We start from the raw sequence: 17,380 nt of genomic DNA on the forward strand, positions 1-17,380 counted from the left end.
ACATCTAAGAGTTGATGAGAATCGTTTAAACAATCCAGAGAAATAGGAAAAAAAAAAGATGAATCAAATGAAAACACTTTGTGGTTACAGGGAGATCACTCTCATAAAATCAAATAATCATCTAAAACAGACCAAAGAAGTATACTCTTAACCAGATAGCACAAAGTGGTAGAAAGCTAGAAAGAAATCACTACACTTTGGCAACAAAGATCCATCCATACAAAAAGGCTCCTAAGATAAACTAGAGATAAAGAAGCAACCACTAACATTGTCAACAGATTATAGCACCATATGCGAACTACATCCTGATCAAAGATGGGGCTACGTCGTCAGGAAAGTCCAGAGCTTCTTACTAATGGAGACTTTCCCGGGATGTTCTGATTCCGATTCATCTTCTTCACCGTCATACTCGTTTCCAGAGTCAGCCCTTTGAGGTGTTTTGTTCACATCTTCTTCACTCATTTCTCCACTCTCACCTATTCTTTTGGGAGAACCAGCATGTGTATCCTCGAAGTCTGCCATGGCTTCACGCTGTTGAAACAGATTGAAATAAACAGATTAGTCAAGAAAGAGAAATCAAAAGAAAAGGAAAAAAAAAACGAGGTGAAAGCTTTAGTTGTTTGTAAGAGCATTTTACCTCCACCACATTCGTGCTTACTCCATTATCGCTAAGAGCAACGCCTACTGATGCTGTGGCAGTGGTTTGAGTACAGTAAATACCATCGTCTTGTTGCACTCCACCAGTAGTCTCTTCATTCTTCTTACCAAGTGAGGTTTTTCCAGCCACCCTAATAACCCAAATGTCAAAACAGTTAATGATTAGACTGAACAAAAAAGAAGAATAAGATTTGAAAGTAAATGAGATTTGAAGTAACCTTGTAGATCGCCGGAGATTATATCTTTGTCCCACAACTTCTTGTTGTTGCTCTGATGCAACCTTTTGCCGCCTCTTCCCACGCTGACGTTCTCCTCCGGTGACACTATCTGATTTTCCATCACTCTCATTACCATCCTGCTCAGTAGTACAAGTTCGCAAAGAGCCCATACGTCCACGTTTCCGTCCATTCTTTGAAGCTCCTTTATCAGAACGACCAGGTTCACTCGTGCTTTCATCTTTTCCTTTAGCAGCGTCCTCAACATTTTCTATTGAATCAACGGGATCACTGAGTTCTATAGATTCTCCATAGATAGCTTTGGCGTCTTCGACAACAGCTTTGACAGAACGTGTTCTTCTGACTCTGGCTTTCCCTCTCATGCGTGATTGACCATCACCATTTGGATTAGACAAAGAATCTGCATCAACTTCTTGAGCCTTTCTGTTGATGTTGCTTTGATCACCGTCTGAGTTTGCATTGGCGACTTCAACTTCTTTTGTCTCGCTTTCAGACTGGACCTGAAGCATAGTTGATGGCCCACTGTTCACGTTAGCTTGCTCAGTAGACTCAGGTTCCTGGTCAGCAAAATTTAGAGTAGCAGAGGTTTCTCCCATTTTTATTGGGGACAACTTAAGAATCTTCGAAGTACATTTCCGTAGCCATGACACTGTCCCATTAGGAACTGGCAATCCTAAGGAGCTAGCAGTTGGCGATATATCCCTCATCTCCTGCTGTGGTGCTTCGTTCTCAAGAATGTTTTCCAGTTTTGACAAATTAGGCATTTCCAGGTTGTCAATGTCAGGAAGAGCGAGCTCTGAAAGCAGTTCGCTGCAGTGGTTGCAGTTCCTATTACTTTCCATGGAAGAAAGGAAACGGTTTCTCTCGCTAATAAATTGCTCCCGTTGCTCCTTCAGTTTCTTGGTTAAGGCAACAAGGTCATCAACATCTTTCCGGATTTCTGTCTGCTGCTCTTCAAGATGTTTCTTGCTAGCATCAGTTTCTAGCTTTTCTATCTCCATTCTCTGTCTATCGATCTGCACATCCATCATTTCTCTTCTTGCTAGGTCCCTTAGGTAATTAATGTTGCTCAGTTCCTTCTCTCTCTCTTCCTCGAACAACTTCTCTTTCGCTTGCAACTCCTTTTCTCTTTCTTCCAGTTTACTCTGCATATCAGACTCGACTTTCCTTTTGAGCATTTCAATATCGTGAAGCAGCTGACTTCTTTCGCTCTCAGCTTTCTTATAGATCGCCGAACGTTCATGCTCCATAGTATCTGCAAATGAAGCTTTTGCCACTTCAAGAGTTTCTAGCTCCCTTTTCATGTTGTCATCTGCTGCTTGATGTTCCTTTTCCAACCTCTCTTCTTCCAAGTGATTGTTTCTCTCTAGTTTTGCTTTCTCATCAGTTATATTCTTTAGTTCGGACTCGATCTCAGCTTTCCTCTCGTCAAGTTCTTCCCATCCTTTCTCAAAACATTCCCTTTGGGCCTTCAGATCCACAGCCTCTTTCGCAAGCAGCTCCTGCTGAGACCTGCATTTTTCTATTTGCTCCTTTAATTCGGTTTGCAGACGAAGATACTCAGACCTCTCCTCCTCAGTAACTCTAAGCCCTTCCTTTTCTTCGCGAATTTCTGATAGCTGTACTTCATTCTCAGCCTTTATCTTCTCCACTTCAGCTATAAGATTGAGTATATTTTCCTTATCCTCGGCCAGTTTTTTCTTCTCAGTTTCCAATGCTTTCTCCTCGCTTCTCAAGGCTATCTCTCTGCCCTTTATGCCTTTCAGTCTTGCTTCAAAATCTTTTTCTTTTTCTTTATGCTTCTCCAGCTTCCTATCTAATGCCTGTTCACGTTTAGCAACCTTTTCCTCCATGTGCTTCCACTCAGCCTCCCTCTTTTCCACCTCAACAACCTTGCTCCTCAGGCTGTCATCAATAGATTTTCTTTTCTGCTCCATTTCCAACTCAAACTCACGCTGTGTTGCCTCCAACTTCGTTTGGTGTTCATCAATTAGTTGCTGAACTTCGACCTGTCAATTACCCAAAAAAAAAAAAAAAAAACTAGCACAGTCAAAACTCAGAATGCACACATTTAATACTAACAACGATGTGATATCAACCTTCTAATAAAATTAAACAGTCTACTAATACTGATGGAAAATATTGCACAACAGTGGGTCAATAAAACATCAAGTTTCATCCTTTGCTCAAATAATCCACAGAAAGAGGGTGAAAAAGATACTTCTATATAGAGAGAGATAGAGTGTGTTTGTGTGTGCGTGTAAGAGAGAGATAGAGAGCGCTTGCCTTTTCTCTGGCATCCAGTTTCTCTTGCATAGCTAGTAGCCCTCGCTCTTTTGTCTCTAAGGATTTCTTCAGCACATCAGTTTCCTACATCCAGAAAAGAGTATGTAAATGGGCAAGATTCCAAGCAGTTTAAACAAGAAAAAAAACAAGCTGCTTACTTGCTCCCTTAAAGTAAGAGCTTTTATCCTTGAGGTGATATCGTCTTCCTTTTTCTTCAAGGCAAGGTTAGCAGCATCAATCTTCTTTTGAGCCTCTTCAAGTTCTTTTCCCTTTTGCATGACAATCTTGTCGCTTTCATTTGCTCTATCCTCTCTCTGCTTCACAATCATTTGAGATTTAGCAACTCTTTCTTCTCCTTCTTGCAACTTTTTTTCCCATTCACGCAAGTCCTCCCTCTGCTTTGACAAGGTTGCCTCATCTGCTTCTCGTCTGAGGAAAGAAAAAGCAAACCAATGAGTCATCTCCTAATAACAATCAAAGCATAAAGGGTACGTACTCAGCAATGTAGGCAAACCGCTCTCTTTGAAGAGAACTTTCTCTAGCTTCCACCTCCTTGGACTTCCTCTCCACCTCTGAACTCTTCCTACTAGCTTCAGCAAGTCTTGCATCAACAGCACGCAGCTTTGCCTCCACTTCCAGAGACTTCTCTTCAACACTTCTGACCAATGCATCTGCCTCAGTCAACTTTGAGTCAGCTGTAAATTTGATCTCTGCGTTTTCAGAGCGTAGCTCCCGCAGAGCCTTCTCCAGCTGCATCAATTTTGTAAAAGTGACCCAATTAGAATAATCATACTGGAACTATGTAAAATATAAAAGATCTGAGTGAACGAATCTGCCTGAAGTATTTGGTATAATTGTATATGTACTATCTCAAAAAAAAATAAACATAATTATTACAGAGAAAGTTGGAGACTCTTACATCAAGTGCACATTGCTTCTCAACCCCCAGAGCTTTCTTCAAACCCTCTTCCCTCTTCTCAACATCTGACATAGCAACCAGATGCGCATTGCGTTCTCTCCTAAGACACTCGTTTGCATCTTCAAATTCTAGTTGAAGCTCTTCGTATTTAGAACTCCACTCCTTTTTCTCGAGCAGAAGAAGACCCATACTGTGTTGATACTCGAAAAGCTGCTTCAGCAGAACAACAAATCAGCTAAGTAAAAATCAAATAGAAGCACTAATAATAGTAACAGTAAGAACTATTGAAACTTCACGTCCATAACTGCAGGTGAAATCTATAAAAAGCCACAACATTGGTTACAAAGTCAACATAGTGCCACGTGCGTTGCAATTATGAGACACAAATCTATTACAGGAAACCCAACACACAAAAGAGGAAAGTAACGAACCAAAGAACACAGATTAGAATTAAAAAAGCCCACCTCTTTTTGAAGCGCAGAGAGCAATCTTCTAGGATCATCTTCGTACTGGATCTCACTGACCCGACCCGTAACAGGGGTCACCATGTCTGGACCCTTACCATTCGAATCCTGATTTGTGGCTTTCGCTGGAGTGGACGACATCTTTCCCAATTTCTCAGGAACAAATAAAGATCATAACTTTCTCTCACTCGAACGACCTGAATTACGAAAGAACGATCTCCCCTTGACTTCTGGCTTCACTCTCTCTCTCTCTGAAAATTCCGTTGGGTCCGGATTTAAACGGAGTTCCTAAATTCCGGTACTGAAACTGATTTGAAGTCCGACAAGGTCTCTAAGCAACTTCTCATTCTCTCTCTTCTCTTCTCTGTCGCTCGCGCGAATCGTTTCTTTCTGTTTTTTTACTTTATATTATAAATGTGGACCCCTAACTTTCTCTTTATTTACATTTTGGGGGGCATTCTTAACTATTTGCTCAAAGGTTCCTTAAGGGTAAATCTAGAATTTTAGATTACAACGGTTATGTTGCAAGGGTGCTACTTCTCTGCTTAAGACGAAACTACCCCTGATCCTGGAGACTGTTTTTTTTAGACTGCGACTCTGAGTGAGGTTATTTTTCGAGTTTTTCTCATTGTTAAAAACAAAATCGGATAATTTAGTTATTGTATGATATACTTACCATAAAGGAAAAATATTTCAAGATCTGCAGTTGGAGATGGATAATTCGAAGAAAAAGAAATAAAGAAATTTAAAAATAATTTCAGTTACAAAATAATATATTTAAAGACCAAATGTGCCTTATCAACTCGATTGTTACACATGCAGGATTTGCCTTTCTGGTTGCTATGGAGATTATGGAAGAGTAGAAACATGTTAATATTCCAGCAAAAGAAAATTTACTGGAGAAGATTATTGAGATATGCACGAGAGGATGCAAAAGAATGGAAACAACTGGATAGTAAGATTGAAGAAATTCATACAAGACGGAGACAGAGTCATCAATTGCCTGAGTGTCTACATTGGAAGAGATCTATGATTGGGTGGGTTAAGTGTAATACAGATGGAGCTTATAATCCACTACTAAATCAAAGCTCGGCTGGTTGGGTTATAAGGGACGCTAATAGTTCTTATAAAGGTTCGGCTCAAGCGAGGGGGAGGGTGAATAATGATGCTTTGGAAAGTGAACTACAAGCTATACTGATGGCTTTACAACACTGCTGGAGTTTGGGTTACAGAAAGGTTATTATAGAAAGTGATTTTCAGAAGGCGATAGATATCATTAACAAGAAAGACTTCATTTTGCATATTATAATTGGAGAAGAGAGATTCAATGGTGGGCGGCAAAGTTTCAGGATGTTAAGTTCCAATGGACAAGAAGAAATGCAAATAAAGTTACAGATTTGTTGGCAAAACAAATTGAAGATGGTGTTTCATTTTCTTTTCATTATTATGTACCGCAGTACTTAAGTGTATTACTCCATGATGATCATTTACATTCAAGTTAAATCAATAAATCGACGTTATATAAAAAAAAAAAAAAAAAAGCCAAATGTGCCTTTTCAACTCTGGCTCTAAAATAAAGCCAACGTGGCTCAGAGCTGTGCTGTGTGCATATGGGCGTTGTAGTGTATTGACGCAACGCAAGCAAGTATATGTTCTGTCTCCACGTGAAACCCATCATTGTGACTGTGCGTGCCTTTGCAACTCTAGTATTTTTGTGTTTACATATAATTGGTTTTGTCCTTAATTTTGGTTTACAAGTTCCATGCGAGAGTGTACAAGTTCCAGCTGAACAAACTACGATACAACCTCTAGGGACTTTAAATTTTTATTAATTTATAAAAATATTAATTTACAAAAGTTTCTTTATTTAGTTTTTTTTTATTTTAAAACATATTTATTCTAAGATACGAAAAATATTTTATTTTAGTGTATAGACATTAGTTGTTATTTTTTGAAATTTCACATTTATATTAATTTTATTATATTATTTGGTGTATATAATATATATCTCAGATAACTTAAATGTGGTTTTAGATATAATATTACTAAATCTCATCAAAAATTTATTAAGTGTTAAGAAAATATAAAGATAATTTCATTGTGAATATAACAAAAAATATAATAGTAGGTTCTTACTTATATAAAATTTTTATATATAGAAATTAATAATTTATAATCTTTATGAGACCATATATTTACATATAATTTTTTAAAAAATTATTATCTAATTTATGAGTATTAAATTAACGTTTCTTTACGTTTCCTCCTATGACATCACCGGTTAAACCAAGTAAGGTGGTTTAGTGGTAACTGGGTATATTAAGAGAGAAATTATACATTTTTAATCTTAACTTCCATTAAGTTATGGTCTCAACGTAAGCATGAGAAGAGTTAGTAGAAGAAACATGAATAGAAAATGGAAGAAATATATCACATAAACATTTTGGTTCAGCAGATAATATAATCGAATTTTGATTATGAGGTCCGGGTGAGTCTTCAATTTGTTGGAATCAGCATAGTAGAATTAATCGATCATATTCATTGCCCAGTTTCATCTGATTTCAAACTTTAGGACAAGAGAGAATAGAAGTCTAACTTCGAAATAAGTTCATACACTTGATTCATTATCAATCAAAAGCCAAAATGACGGAACATCCAACAGAACCCACCCATGAGAGGGGCGGGCCTTACATGAAACTTGGGGCAACGGGGCCCTTTGAGATGCCAAGACGAACTTCCATCCCGTGGTGGAAGTCTACCGGCTTGAATGTCTCCGAGTCACGAGGATCTGCAAGGGATACAACAAACACAAGTTTCAGACAATCTGATATCCAATTTTAAAACAAATGCCACGTTTAGACCCCTTTCATTACTTAATCTGACCAATAATGGCATCTTGCGAGCATCAAAGTATGGATTTTCATCTAATAGTGTTCTGCTAGTGCATACTGAGATACCATCAAATAGGGTATCCACTGATCTAGAGAAGTGGAATGTAGCATCGAAACATGCAATAGGATAGGAGTAAAGGACAATTACCATTCAAGTAATCCTCAAAACCAAAGTTATCAATGGCTCCTGTGTAGACTTCTAACCCGAGCATTGACGATGGAATTGGTCCAGGAGGTCTTTGAAACCTAAATATTCCACAGAGAGAGAAATAAGGATACAATGAGAAAAGTACAATCAAACATTGTTCTTTGACACCAGGAGATCCATGCAGCAAAGAGTTAACACCCTATATACTCCCCAGTGCACACATAGATAGTTTCAAGTGTGAACCGAGTCCGAGGCAAGGCACTTAAATAACCAGTAATGCATACAGTTATCATACTGCAAATAAAGACATGAACAAATGAGGACCTTATCTAACTTTATACAAAAAAACTAGCTTCCCAATGCATAGATTCACACACAATACATAATCTTCATGTACAAACTATTAGCAATCTGATCTAGTCATAGAGATGGTATTGACCTATCAGTGTTCCCACACATATTAGTATCTTACCGTGAGAGAATTTGCATGTCCATATCCATCTTCAATGGAAGTGCAGACCCGTAGGTATGCCCAATGATTGTCCTCTTCGTCGCCTCGTGTGATCTCTTTCCCTGAAACCCAAAACAAAGTAACTGTTGATCCACGGAGAAGAAAAAGAACCCTAATTTTCATCCACTGAGAGCCCTAGTAAGATTGAAACCCGAATTGGTGTCTCGAATCAAACCAAAACAGCAAACATGAGAAGAAGTAAGCTAATCGAGCGCACTTTAAGTTCCTTTCTTAGCTAATCTCCCGAGAGACAAACAGATTTGATTCGATAAACCGAAGCAGAAGGTAAAGATTACAGATTCGTAAGAGGATTCGAGTGGGTGAGATCCGACGATGTCGCTCTTAACGCCGTTGAGACCGAATCGAAGAGCGTCTCTCTTGACACCACCGATCTCATGAGCTATCTTCTTCGGAGACTCCATTGCTTTTCTTCTTTTTTTTTTCTTTTTTTTTCTCCTTCGATGATCCTCTCTCGTTCTTCGTCTAGCTTCCTCTGCGGGCAAGCAAAGAAGCAAGACAGTCTTATAATGGGCTCTCTATCATGAATAAGGGACCCTGACTCTGGGCCCACTAATTTTGTATTTTGGCCCAAGAGAGGAACTCTGGTTCAAATCTTTTTTTTTTTTTGAAACACAACTCTAGTTCAATTAATATCTCAATTTTCATGTTTCATAAAGAAGAAAATCTCTTTCTTTGGTAAGAGCAACCCCCACTGTCCATTGGACATGCTTTTATTACATATTTTGAACATTACCATTTCTAAAAATGAAGTTGAGTTTGCCGTAAATTTTCAACTTCAGTTTTTATTCGATAGCTAAATTGTAAATCAGTTAAAATAATTTTTGGTCAAATCAGTAAGTTTTAACCCTAAATATTGGACGCAGTGGAGAGGTCCAGTCAAGGTTAAACAGACTAATAAAAAATAATTAAAATAGTACCACAATGACACGCAGAAAAGATATCGTGTGAATATTAAAATCAGCTATTTGTGGGTGTTTTATTTCATAGGATTGTCTGACAAATTTAATTTTATATAGTAAAATTACTTTCACTTTTCAACAAAATCTTCTGAGACAATCAGTTTCCAGGCATTTTCTAAAATATTATAGATTATTCATAGATAACTTAACTAATTCAGCTAGCCAAGTCTAGATAAATTGCCAGTACACTTGTTACTTGCGTTGAAGAAGATGTGTGGAAAAAAGCAAGAAAATGAAATGATTTTGAAGAATTGAAGGAAACTGAAGCTAATCCGAATACCCGACCCAACTCTTTCACATAGTTTTGGTAGTTTTCTCCCACATATGTTTTGTTTTTTTCTTCAAAAAAAAACATATGTATGTACATAAATACTTTTTTTTTTTGAAACAACATAAATACTTTATATATAGATAGAACCAACTCTAATCTCATTTTTTCCTTTCTGCCAACTAAAAATCTTTTGTTTGCTTATATATTCCTTCAAGATGTCAAGCTTGTATTCCATGCTTCAGAATGCTATTCGGATTTGAAATCTGAAGAAACGAGGAACAACTTTCAAAGGTATATATATATATATATCTCAGCTGCATTAGTTTTGTTATTGTATATCATTGTCTAAATTTTAGAGAGCATTTATTTCTTTGTTTTTAATTCGTTGCAAGAATTGGTTACCAAGCATTTAAACGTCAACGCACAAAGCTTTAAGGTTGATTCATTGAATATTTAGGAAACAATGATGCGTGGATCATACTCTCTCCGGATACGAATGTATGATGTTATATCTTTTTATTTTGTATATAAATGTATGATGTTTTGAGATATAATTAATGTATTTATTTTTAAATTTAAACATAAATTAAAAAGTAAAATTATTAGTGGTGAAACTTTATTGATATAACCAAAAAGTAACAATTAAAATAATGTATTTATTGTTTCTTAATATGTGTGTAAAACCTTAAACATCATATATTTAAATCCAGAGGGAGTATAATATATACTCAAATAGTTTTATTAGGTAAGTGTTTTCAACGAGGTTCGTTATGTTTAACTAAATTTTTTTTCCAGCGAATCGCTTTTGGAAGAGTTTATAATTTATATACATCCATATGTGTTAGCAAATGCATTGGTTCTAAGCCATCTCTGGCGCTGAATCAACAATTCGAAGTGTTTTTCTTGCGTATTCTTGATAAACCAGCGTTTATATATAGATGTAGGAGGATCTGTTTGGGAAGTAAGAAGCCTCTTTGACATCTCTTCATCTGCAAAGAATTCTCGATGTGAAAACACAGAGACAAAGGGCTGCTATCTAGGTAGAGTTCCAAATTAAAAAAATAAATGTATATAAAACTAAATTTATGAAAATAATAGATAATAAAAGGACTTGATGGATACAATGCATATCTTTTTTTCTTTCTAAATGGTAAATGTCATTACTAAGTAATGTAGGTTTGGTACAAAAGATTAATTGGACCACATTTTGCTTAAAAGCAGTCTGTTCTTTTTTACAATGCATATCTAAGAGAAGAACGTACTATAGTCTCTGTTATTTTTTCAGCAATTGAAGCTGATAAATGTCAATTAATTGTTTCCTAAATCAGATTTAAGTTCATAAGTCTAGTTGTAGATAATAGTCAATGAAAGATTCGATTATGTTGGGTATACAAATAATCGTCTTCAATGTGCCCAACCACCAAAGTAATTACGTGATAGACCAAACAAATTCACTAACCGTTTCTACCATCAACACAAATGCCGTCGGCGATTCCACCGGTGAGAATCTCACCGTGAGATTAAAGCAAGTTGGACCGGTTAATTATATGTTATATGTCTCTTAATCTATAAAGCTAATTATTTTGATAATTTATGAAGTGATAAAATAGTAAAATCTTGAATGCATCCTCTTCGAACATCTAAATTGAAACTATTAAATATTCACATTTCTTTGAAACTATATATATATCTTGATTTTTTTCCGTCTCATACACATTTTTAGATTTAAACTTGTGTTATGATACGGGGCAACATAGTATACTAGCTAAATAAACTATTAATTTTGTTCACTCAAGTCCTATATGTATCTCCTTGTATCATTATTCTTATAATGAAAATTCACATTCTTATCAAAAAAATAAAAATAAACTATAAATCTTGAGCACCTATCTTGATTTCAAATGGGTTTGTAGTTAGATTATAGAGATAACTGGCGTTTGTAATTTTCAGACTATATTCTAAATTCCACTAAAAGCTGTAATAAATATCTGGAAATGTTGAATGCTTACAAAATTTCCAAGTAATAAACGACTTATAGATATCTTTGACAAAAAAAATGACTTAAACAGATCACGGGGGTGATTGGTGATTGGTAGTTATTGTAGGTGCTGTCCACGGCCCTATTTATTTATACAGCACCAAATTCAGAGCAATCAAGCTTTAATTTTTTTTTTTAAACCACAGTTCTTGAAATAACCTACAGCTGTACAAGTGCTCTGTACAGCCAAATATTCAAAATAATTTTTTAGTGTTTTCCATGAAATTCTACAGCAATAAAATCTAAAGCCACAACAAAAAGTCTACAAATTTTTTTCTACAACAATAATTTTAAAGCTACAACCATTACCAATCGGACCTCACGTCAAAAGTAACTACTAAAATCAATAAAAGCTCGTTGACATCCAAGTCATGAATTTAACGGCCTAATCTTATATATTAAAACAAAAGTCACAATCTTAATTCATGTGTGATTTTTTTTTTTAAATAGACCTAATACTAAAAAGTTATGTTACATTTAATTTCAAATCTTATCATTATTATAGGTCTAAATAACTCACTTTCTAGATTATAGAAACTAAATAATATGTCTATAACACAATATTGCTATATTATAGGAACTAAATAACTATCAATCATTTCCAAGCAAAAAAAACGTGATCTGGAAACTTTGTTATCTACTTTTACTTCCATATCATGTACCCCGTGCATGTACCATCGGGTTTGAAAGAGACTGCAAGGAGCAAAAATATTTCTCGAGACTTCTACATCTAATCATGTACATTCTTAAAACTAAACTGATTTCACATTGATTTGTGTTTTGTATATAGTTCATTTACAAAATATAATTAAATGTTTAATTAAATTCTTTATAAAATTTATACACGAAGCTTTAAGTTTAGTTTTTGTTAACTTTCTTATTTTGCGAAATGTTTGATTATCTTTGAGATAATAATATTTAAATATTTTCCAAATTCTATTCCTACTTATTTATTCAATAATGAAATACTAATCCAACAAACAAAAAAATATATAAGAAAAAAATAAACACATGTGAAAGTTTGAAACAATCTATTTGATGGAGAACAAGTATACTCTAATATTATTACGTTTGAACAACCTTAATTTACTCGATAAGATAAATCTGTGAAGCTAAAAGTTTAATTTTTTAATAACTTGTGAAAGTTTGAAACAACCAATTCAATAAAAAACATATACGGTAAAATTATTATTATATTATAATATATACCAATTTAGAATTGAAAACAAAATATTTATATAAAAATAAATGAAAACAAATATCTGCGCGGTTGCACTGATCGAGATCTAGTAGGTTTTAACGTAGAAGTTAGATCCTTTTTCCAAAGGTTTGATGATACTACAAAACGTAGAAGTTAACTATCCTCTTTGATTTCCTAACTCTAGTCGCCATTAATATATACTTTCAATCTAGGAAAAAGCATATATAATCACAAACGATTCTTATCTGACCAAGAGAATATATAGTGTCAAAACTCAAAACTAAGATCTATGTTCCACATATTTGGATGCCCCCAAATCATAACCAAAGGCACGCTTCCACGGTTCACACACACAAGTGCTCAGTTTCATTTCAATCCTAATCATGCATGTCTCATTATGTGGGTCATAATGGAAATTAGGATTTGAGGAAACGAACCTTATATAGAGTTTTCTGTGAGACGTTTAACTGTAAATTGATTAGTCTCAAGGACTGTTGTCTGTAGTACCAAATCGATGTATGAATCTTGGACTGGGTTTCGCCAAATATTTAAATAGTTTTTAGATTCATCTTCAATATACTTTAAAGGTTACACAATATACCACTTGAAATAGCTAAACAATTTGAAGGTAGACACTGAATCATAAAAAGCTATCTTGATCAATAACACAAAAGATCAGATAACAAGCGTATATCTAGAAGAACACAAATAACCAACGATTTAATATACATTGAAAAGAAATAAAGGATTATTTTCCTTACATGTTTAAATTTGATGCCTACTGCCGGGAGAATATCAACCTTTAAGGAAACCCTGCCAGATAAGAGAAGAGAAAAGATACATATCATGGAATGCAAAGACATAAGAATCATAAACTACGCCAGAGAAGAGTCTTGAACCCAAACTTTACCCCTGGGGAAATTCCTGTTGGTGACTGCACAAAAGGGTTGATCCATAAAAGGGTTTTGATCATAACCATAATCCAAGTTTTGAGGCAGGATGGTATTGTAGTTGCTGCTAGAACCCTGATTTTTTGACATACACGTCCCATAATGCTGATTGTAACTTCGATCCATATCCGTGGGAAGATTGACATTTGTCTTGGTTAAGATACATTCTTGATTATCAAACTCTTGGATTGCTTCCTTGTAGAAAGAGTGTGTCATGTCATCCCCTTCATTGAAGATTATAGACATCTTGAATGGGTCCATGATTTCAGTTTGTGTGATCTCGGAGACGGCTTCTGGATGATCATAGGTCATCTCTCTTGTTATCTGCTTTGACTTTCCTCTAGCTTTGTCCATTAATCCCTTTGAAGATATGTTGCTCTTCTCAGTCTTCTTGACCTCATATACCACTTCTTCGCAGGAATCTGGACTCGAACCATACACAAAGCTCTTATCGCCATCATCTTCATCCTCTTCTACATCACCCCTATTGTTTCTAAAATCTTCATCCTTGTTGTTGAGTTTTTTTTCTTGGACAAGCTCATTGATGCCTCTTCTTGATTTCTTGAGAAGCCAGTCCAATGTTTCACTGGCTTTATCAAACCCTAACATATCCTGGAGATCGAAGAATTGGCGAGCAACTCCAATAGAAAGCCTTACCCTCCTGTCTCTAAGACCTTGTGCCGTGTGAATCTTGCTGTGTCTATCTTTCTTCACCGCCTTCTTGATTTCTCTCGACACCTCAGGAATCTCATAACCTTTCTGATTCACAGCACTGTTTGAGTTAAACGACATGTAATCGATCAGAGACTCAGGAACGGCTGATACCATTTGACCCAGAGATGCTGTTGACTGATGATTGTAGGGATTACGGATGATGCCTTGATGGCCCGGGAGCGAAGAAAGGTAAAGAGAGAGAGGGTACACTCCACTGTTGCCATTATTGTAATCATTGTTGGAAGAAGACATCACCGAGCTTCAGAAATCAAAAATCAAGAATTTGCGTTTTCTTTTAGAAATAATACCACCACTTTCACATCATCAAAAGAGAGAAGCAGCTAAAAAGAGGAAAGATAAAAGATGAAACCAAGAAACAAGTGAGAGGGAGTAAGCGTCCAATTCTGATTTCTGACTCCAAGACAAAAACTGCTTTACAGATATTAATGGTAGGTACATGAGAGATGTCTAACAAGAAACTGGTTAGATATAGAGTGACAAAGACATGGTTTTGTGTTTGTTAATTGCAGATCTGCTTGCAAAAGATGATTTTTGGTATGATTTAGAAATATCGTTTCTTTCTCATTCAATTTATACAGGTAAAAAGTTTCAGCCTAGGGTTTATATTTTTTAGGGTTTTCAATTCCATATCCTATACGAATTAACTTGAAACTCAGCTACTTTTAGTATCATCTTTTTATTTTTGAACTTTTACTATCATCTTGGAATTACTTTTACTACGTATTCGTTATGCAAGTTGGTCCCTTTGTATGTCATCTTGGCAATGGGCCAATGGCATTAATATCAACTGGTCCAGAAATATAGCAAAGAAAACTGTGAAATGGATTCGTTTCCATTTCGATGATAAAATCTAGGCTTTTAGGAGTTAAAGAAACGCTAGGGAAAATTGTTTTTTGTACCAAAAAAATGATAACTATGTCATTTTAGACTAATATCTATTTTGTGTTATTTTTATCTATAATACCCTTTAATATTTTTGAAAATAATTTTAATAAATAGTTTTACAAAAAAAAAAAATTGGAAAATACTGATAAAATACATATATGAACTTAGTGGTATTTTTTCAGTTCTAAAAATGTTTAAATCATAACTTTCAGATTTTGTTCTAAATAAAGTAGAAATGACATTCTACGAAGTAGAAAATGAAATCCATTTTTTTCATTGAATCTACAATGTTTAGAATATGTGAAGAGTATTCTAAAAACATTTAGAATACACATTTTGCGCTTAACCTACTAATCTAAAATCTTTAGAAATCAAAATCTACACATTAATATAAATCAAAACACGTAGAAACCGACTTCTACAGATTTATTGTAAATCTAAAACATGTAGAAATCAAAATCTACATATTACTATAATTCTAAAAACCTGTAGAAGCCGATTTCTATATATTAGCTGTATTCTACGGATAATAAATCAGTTCCTAAAAATATGGAAACAAAATATTTGGGAATATTCACTTTCATATTTTGAAAAAATCGAATTTTAAGAAAAAAAAACGAAAAAAAGTTGTAACCTTCTTCTCATGTCTTCTTCTATATTTCATTGATTGTTCACAAAAATTTCACATTATTTCTACCATGATTCATATATCTATGCTTCCACGGATCGATCAGTCGATCTGTATGAAATCGACCTTTGCCGATCGAGTGAAATGGACCAGGTCGATCAGTATATGCTCCCCATTTTTTTTTGCATAATGATCAGGATCGACCGATCCGTTCGACTTTGTAATTTCGGATCGATCGATCCCACTTGATCGAACTGATTATTTATTATATTTAAAAATTACAATTTTAAGGGCATTATTGTCTTTTTGAAAATAATTAGTCTAATGAGACATAAAATATATGAGATTAGTCTAAATGTACATAGTTATCATTTTTTGCTATAAAAAAAACAATTTTCCCTTTTTTTATTGAATGTACAGTATTTTTCTTGAATGTACGGTATTTTTCTTGTCAGGATCTCGTATAAGATATGCTTTTCTTTTTTTTTTTTTTTTTTATCCAGAGGTCCTTTAGTTTTTTTTCCTAAATACTTGCCATGAAAATGACAATTAAACTCTTTTATATGGGGTGAAAGTTTTGTTCCAAAATAATTTGTAATGTGTATATAACATAAACATTAACCCCTTTTTAGGGTTTTGTCAAAAGAAAAAGGAGAGTGGCTTCAATGTGACCCGAGTTGGTTCCCCCGTACGATTTCATAAAGATTGTGAAATGATTTGTCGTTTTCAAATTTTCATTTTGACGTCCCTAGCCTTTAGAGAGGGTTGTTCTTTTTTTTTTTGGAAGAGTTGTTCTTATTTCAGGGAAAACTTGAACTATATTTATTGAGAAAACGCCATTTAAATCAAGAACTTTAAAAAAAAAGCAAAAAAAAAGCTCCAACTTATACAGATATAACAGTCCAGTTAGTTTAAGCACACACGTTGGTGCTGTTTCATTAATGGGTTTGATCTACCGTTGGAGGGATGTGTTACACCATATATGGTATTAGCGTCAGTCGGGTCTCGGGCCTGGGAGGATTATTTGGGCGGAAAGCCCAAACATCTCCTAGTTATAAAAAAAACTCCAACTTTTAAGCAAGCAAAATAAATCCTAAACTTATAAAATGCTCCCAAATTAATACTAAACTTATATTGACTCAGCTTTATTAATAATTTCGAAGTCGACCGTTAATTAGACGTTTACGTCTGTTAATTTATAAAACGGTGCATTTTGATGACTCATTAAATTAAGAATTCTGCTCGAGTTGTGAACCCTAATTCCCGTAACCAACTAAATCGTAAAAATATTCTAGTGATTGTAAAGAGAAAGAAGGCGAAGATCTTAGGGACTTCAAAATATTGATGATGCAGAGGAATAAGCTTGTAACGAGATGAGCTAAAACAAACAGTGAAGATGGACATGATTAAAGAGAGTGTGAGCATGAGGATGTTAATGAAGATGTAGTTACAAGTGCTGGTAGTGATAACGAAGAGGACGAACTTAAAGAAAGTCGAGTAGTAGAAGAAGACCATGGACTAGGCGTGGAAGAAGATTGTGAAGATTTATCACAATATTTTGGAGATATCGCGAGAGAAGA

General features: G+C 34.9%; 3 protein-coding genes across 4 annotated transcripts; all 3 read right to left on the reverse strand.

The window, feature by feature from the left end:
• Positions 1-43: 43 nt before the first annotated feature.
• Positions 44-4,949, reverse strand: LOC106381050 (protein CROWDED NUCLEI 1). 2 transcript variants are annotated; one of them, XM_013820911.3, is made up of 8 exons: positions 4,563-4,949; positions 4,099-4,308; positions 3,676-3,920; positions 3,338-3,608; positions 3,180-3,263; positions 876-2,902; positions 638-788; positions 44-531 (listed from the first exon to the last, which is right to left on the reverse strand). In XM_013820911.3, exons 1-8 carry the CDS (start codon positions 4,701-4,703, stop codon positions 322-324), a joined length of 3,339 nt encoding a protein of 1,112 aa, XP_013676365.1. In that variant the 5' UTR covers positions 4,704-4,949; the 3' UTR covers positions 44-321. The 2 variants fall into 2 exon arrangements, with proteins under 2 accessions (XP_013676365.1, XP_013676364.1); XM_013820910.3 differs by having other exon boundaries at positions 3,676-3,929.
• Positions 4,950-7,078: 2,129 nt separating this feature from the next.
• LOC106381049 (cyclin-B1-2-like) lies at positions 7,079-8,640 on the reverse strand. Its single transcript, XM_013820909.2, has 4 exons — positions 8,409-8,640; positions 8,074-8,174; positions 7,602-7,699; positions 7,079-7,350 (listed from the first exon to the last, which is right to left on the reverse strand). Exons 1-4 carry the CDS (start codon positions 8,532-8,534, stop codon positions 7,250-7,252), a joined length of 426 nt encoding a protein of 141 aa, XP_013676363.1. The 5' UTR covers positions 8,535-8,640; the 3' UTR covers positions 7,079-7,249.
• Positions 8,641-13,147: 4,507 nt separating this feature from the next.
• LOC106379340 (transcription factor TCP1) lies at positions 13,148-15,252 on the reverse strand. Its single transcript, XM_013819322.3, has 2 exons — positions 13,513-15,252; positions 13,148-13,415 (listed from the first exon to the last, which is right to left on the reverse strand). Exons 1-2 carry the CDS (start codon positions 14,516-14,518, stop codon positions 13,405-13,407), a joined length of 1,017 nt encoding a protein of 338 aa, XP_013674776.1. The 5' UTR covers positions 14,519-15,252; the 3' UTR covers positions 13,148-13,404.
• Positions 15,253-17,380: the final 2,128 nt, after the last annotated feature.

The sequence above is a fragment of the Brassica napus genome, chromosome C2, assembly GCF_020379485.1.
Source record: "Brassica napus cultivar Da-Ae chromosome C2, Da-Ae, whole genome shotgun sequence".
NCBI lineage: Eukaryota > Viridiplantae > Streptophyta > Magnoliopsida > Brassicales > Brassicaceae > Brassica > Brassica napus.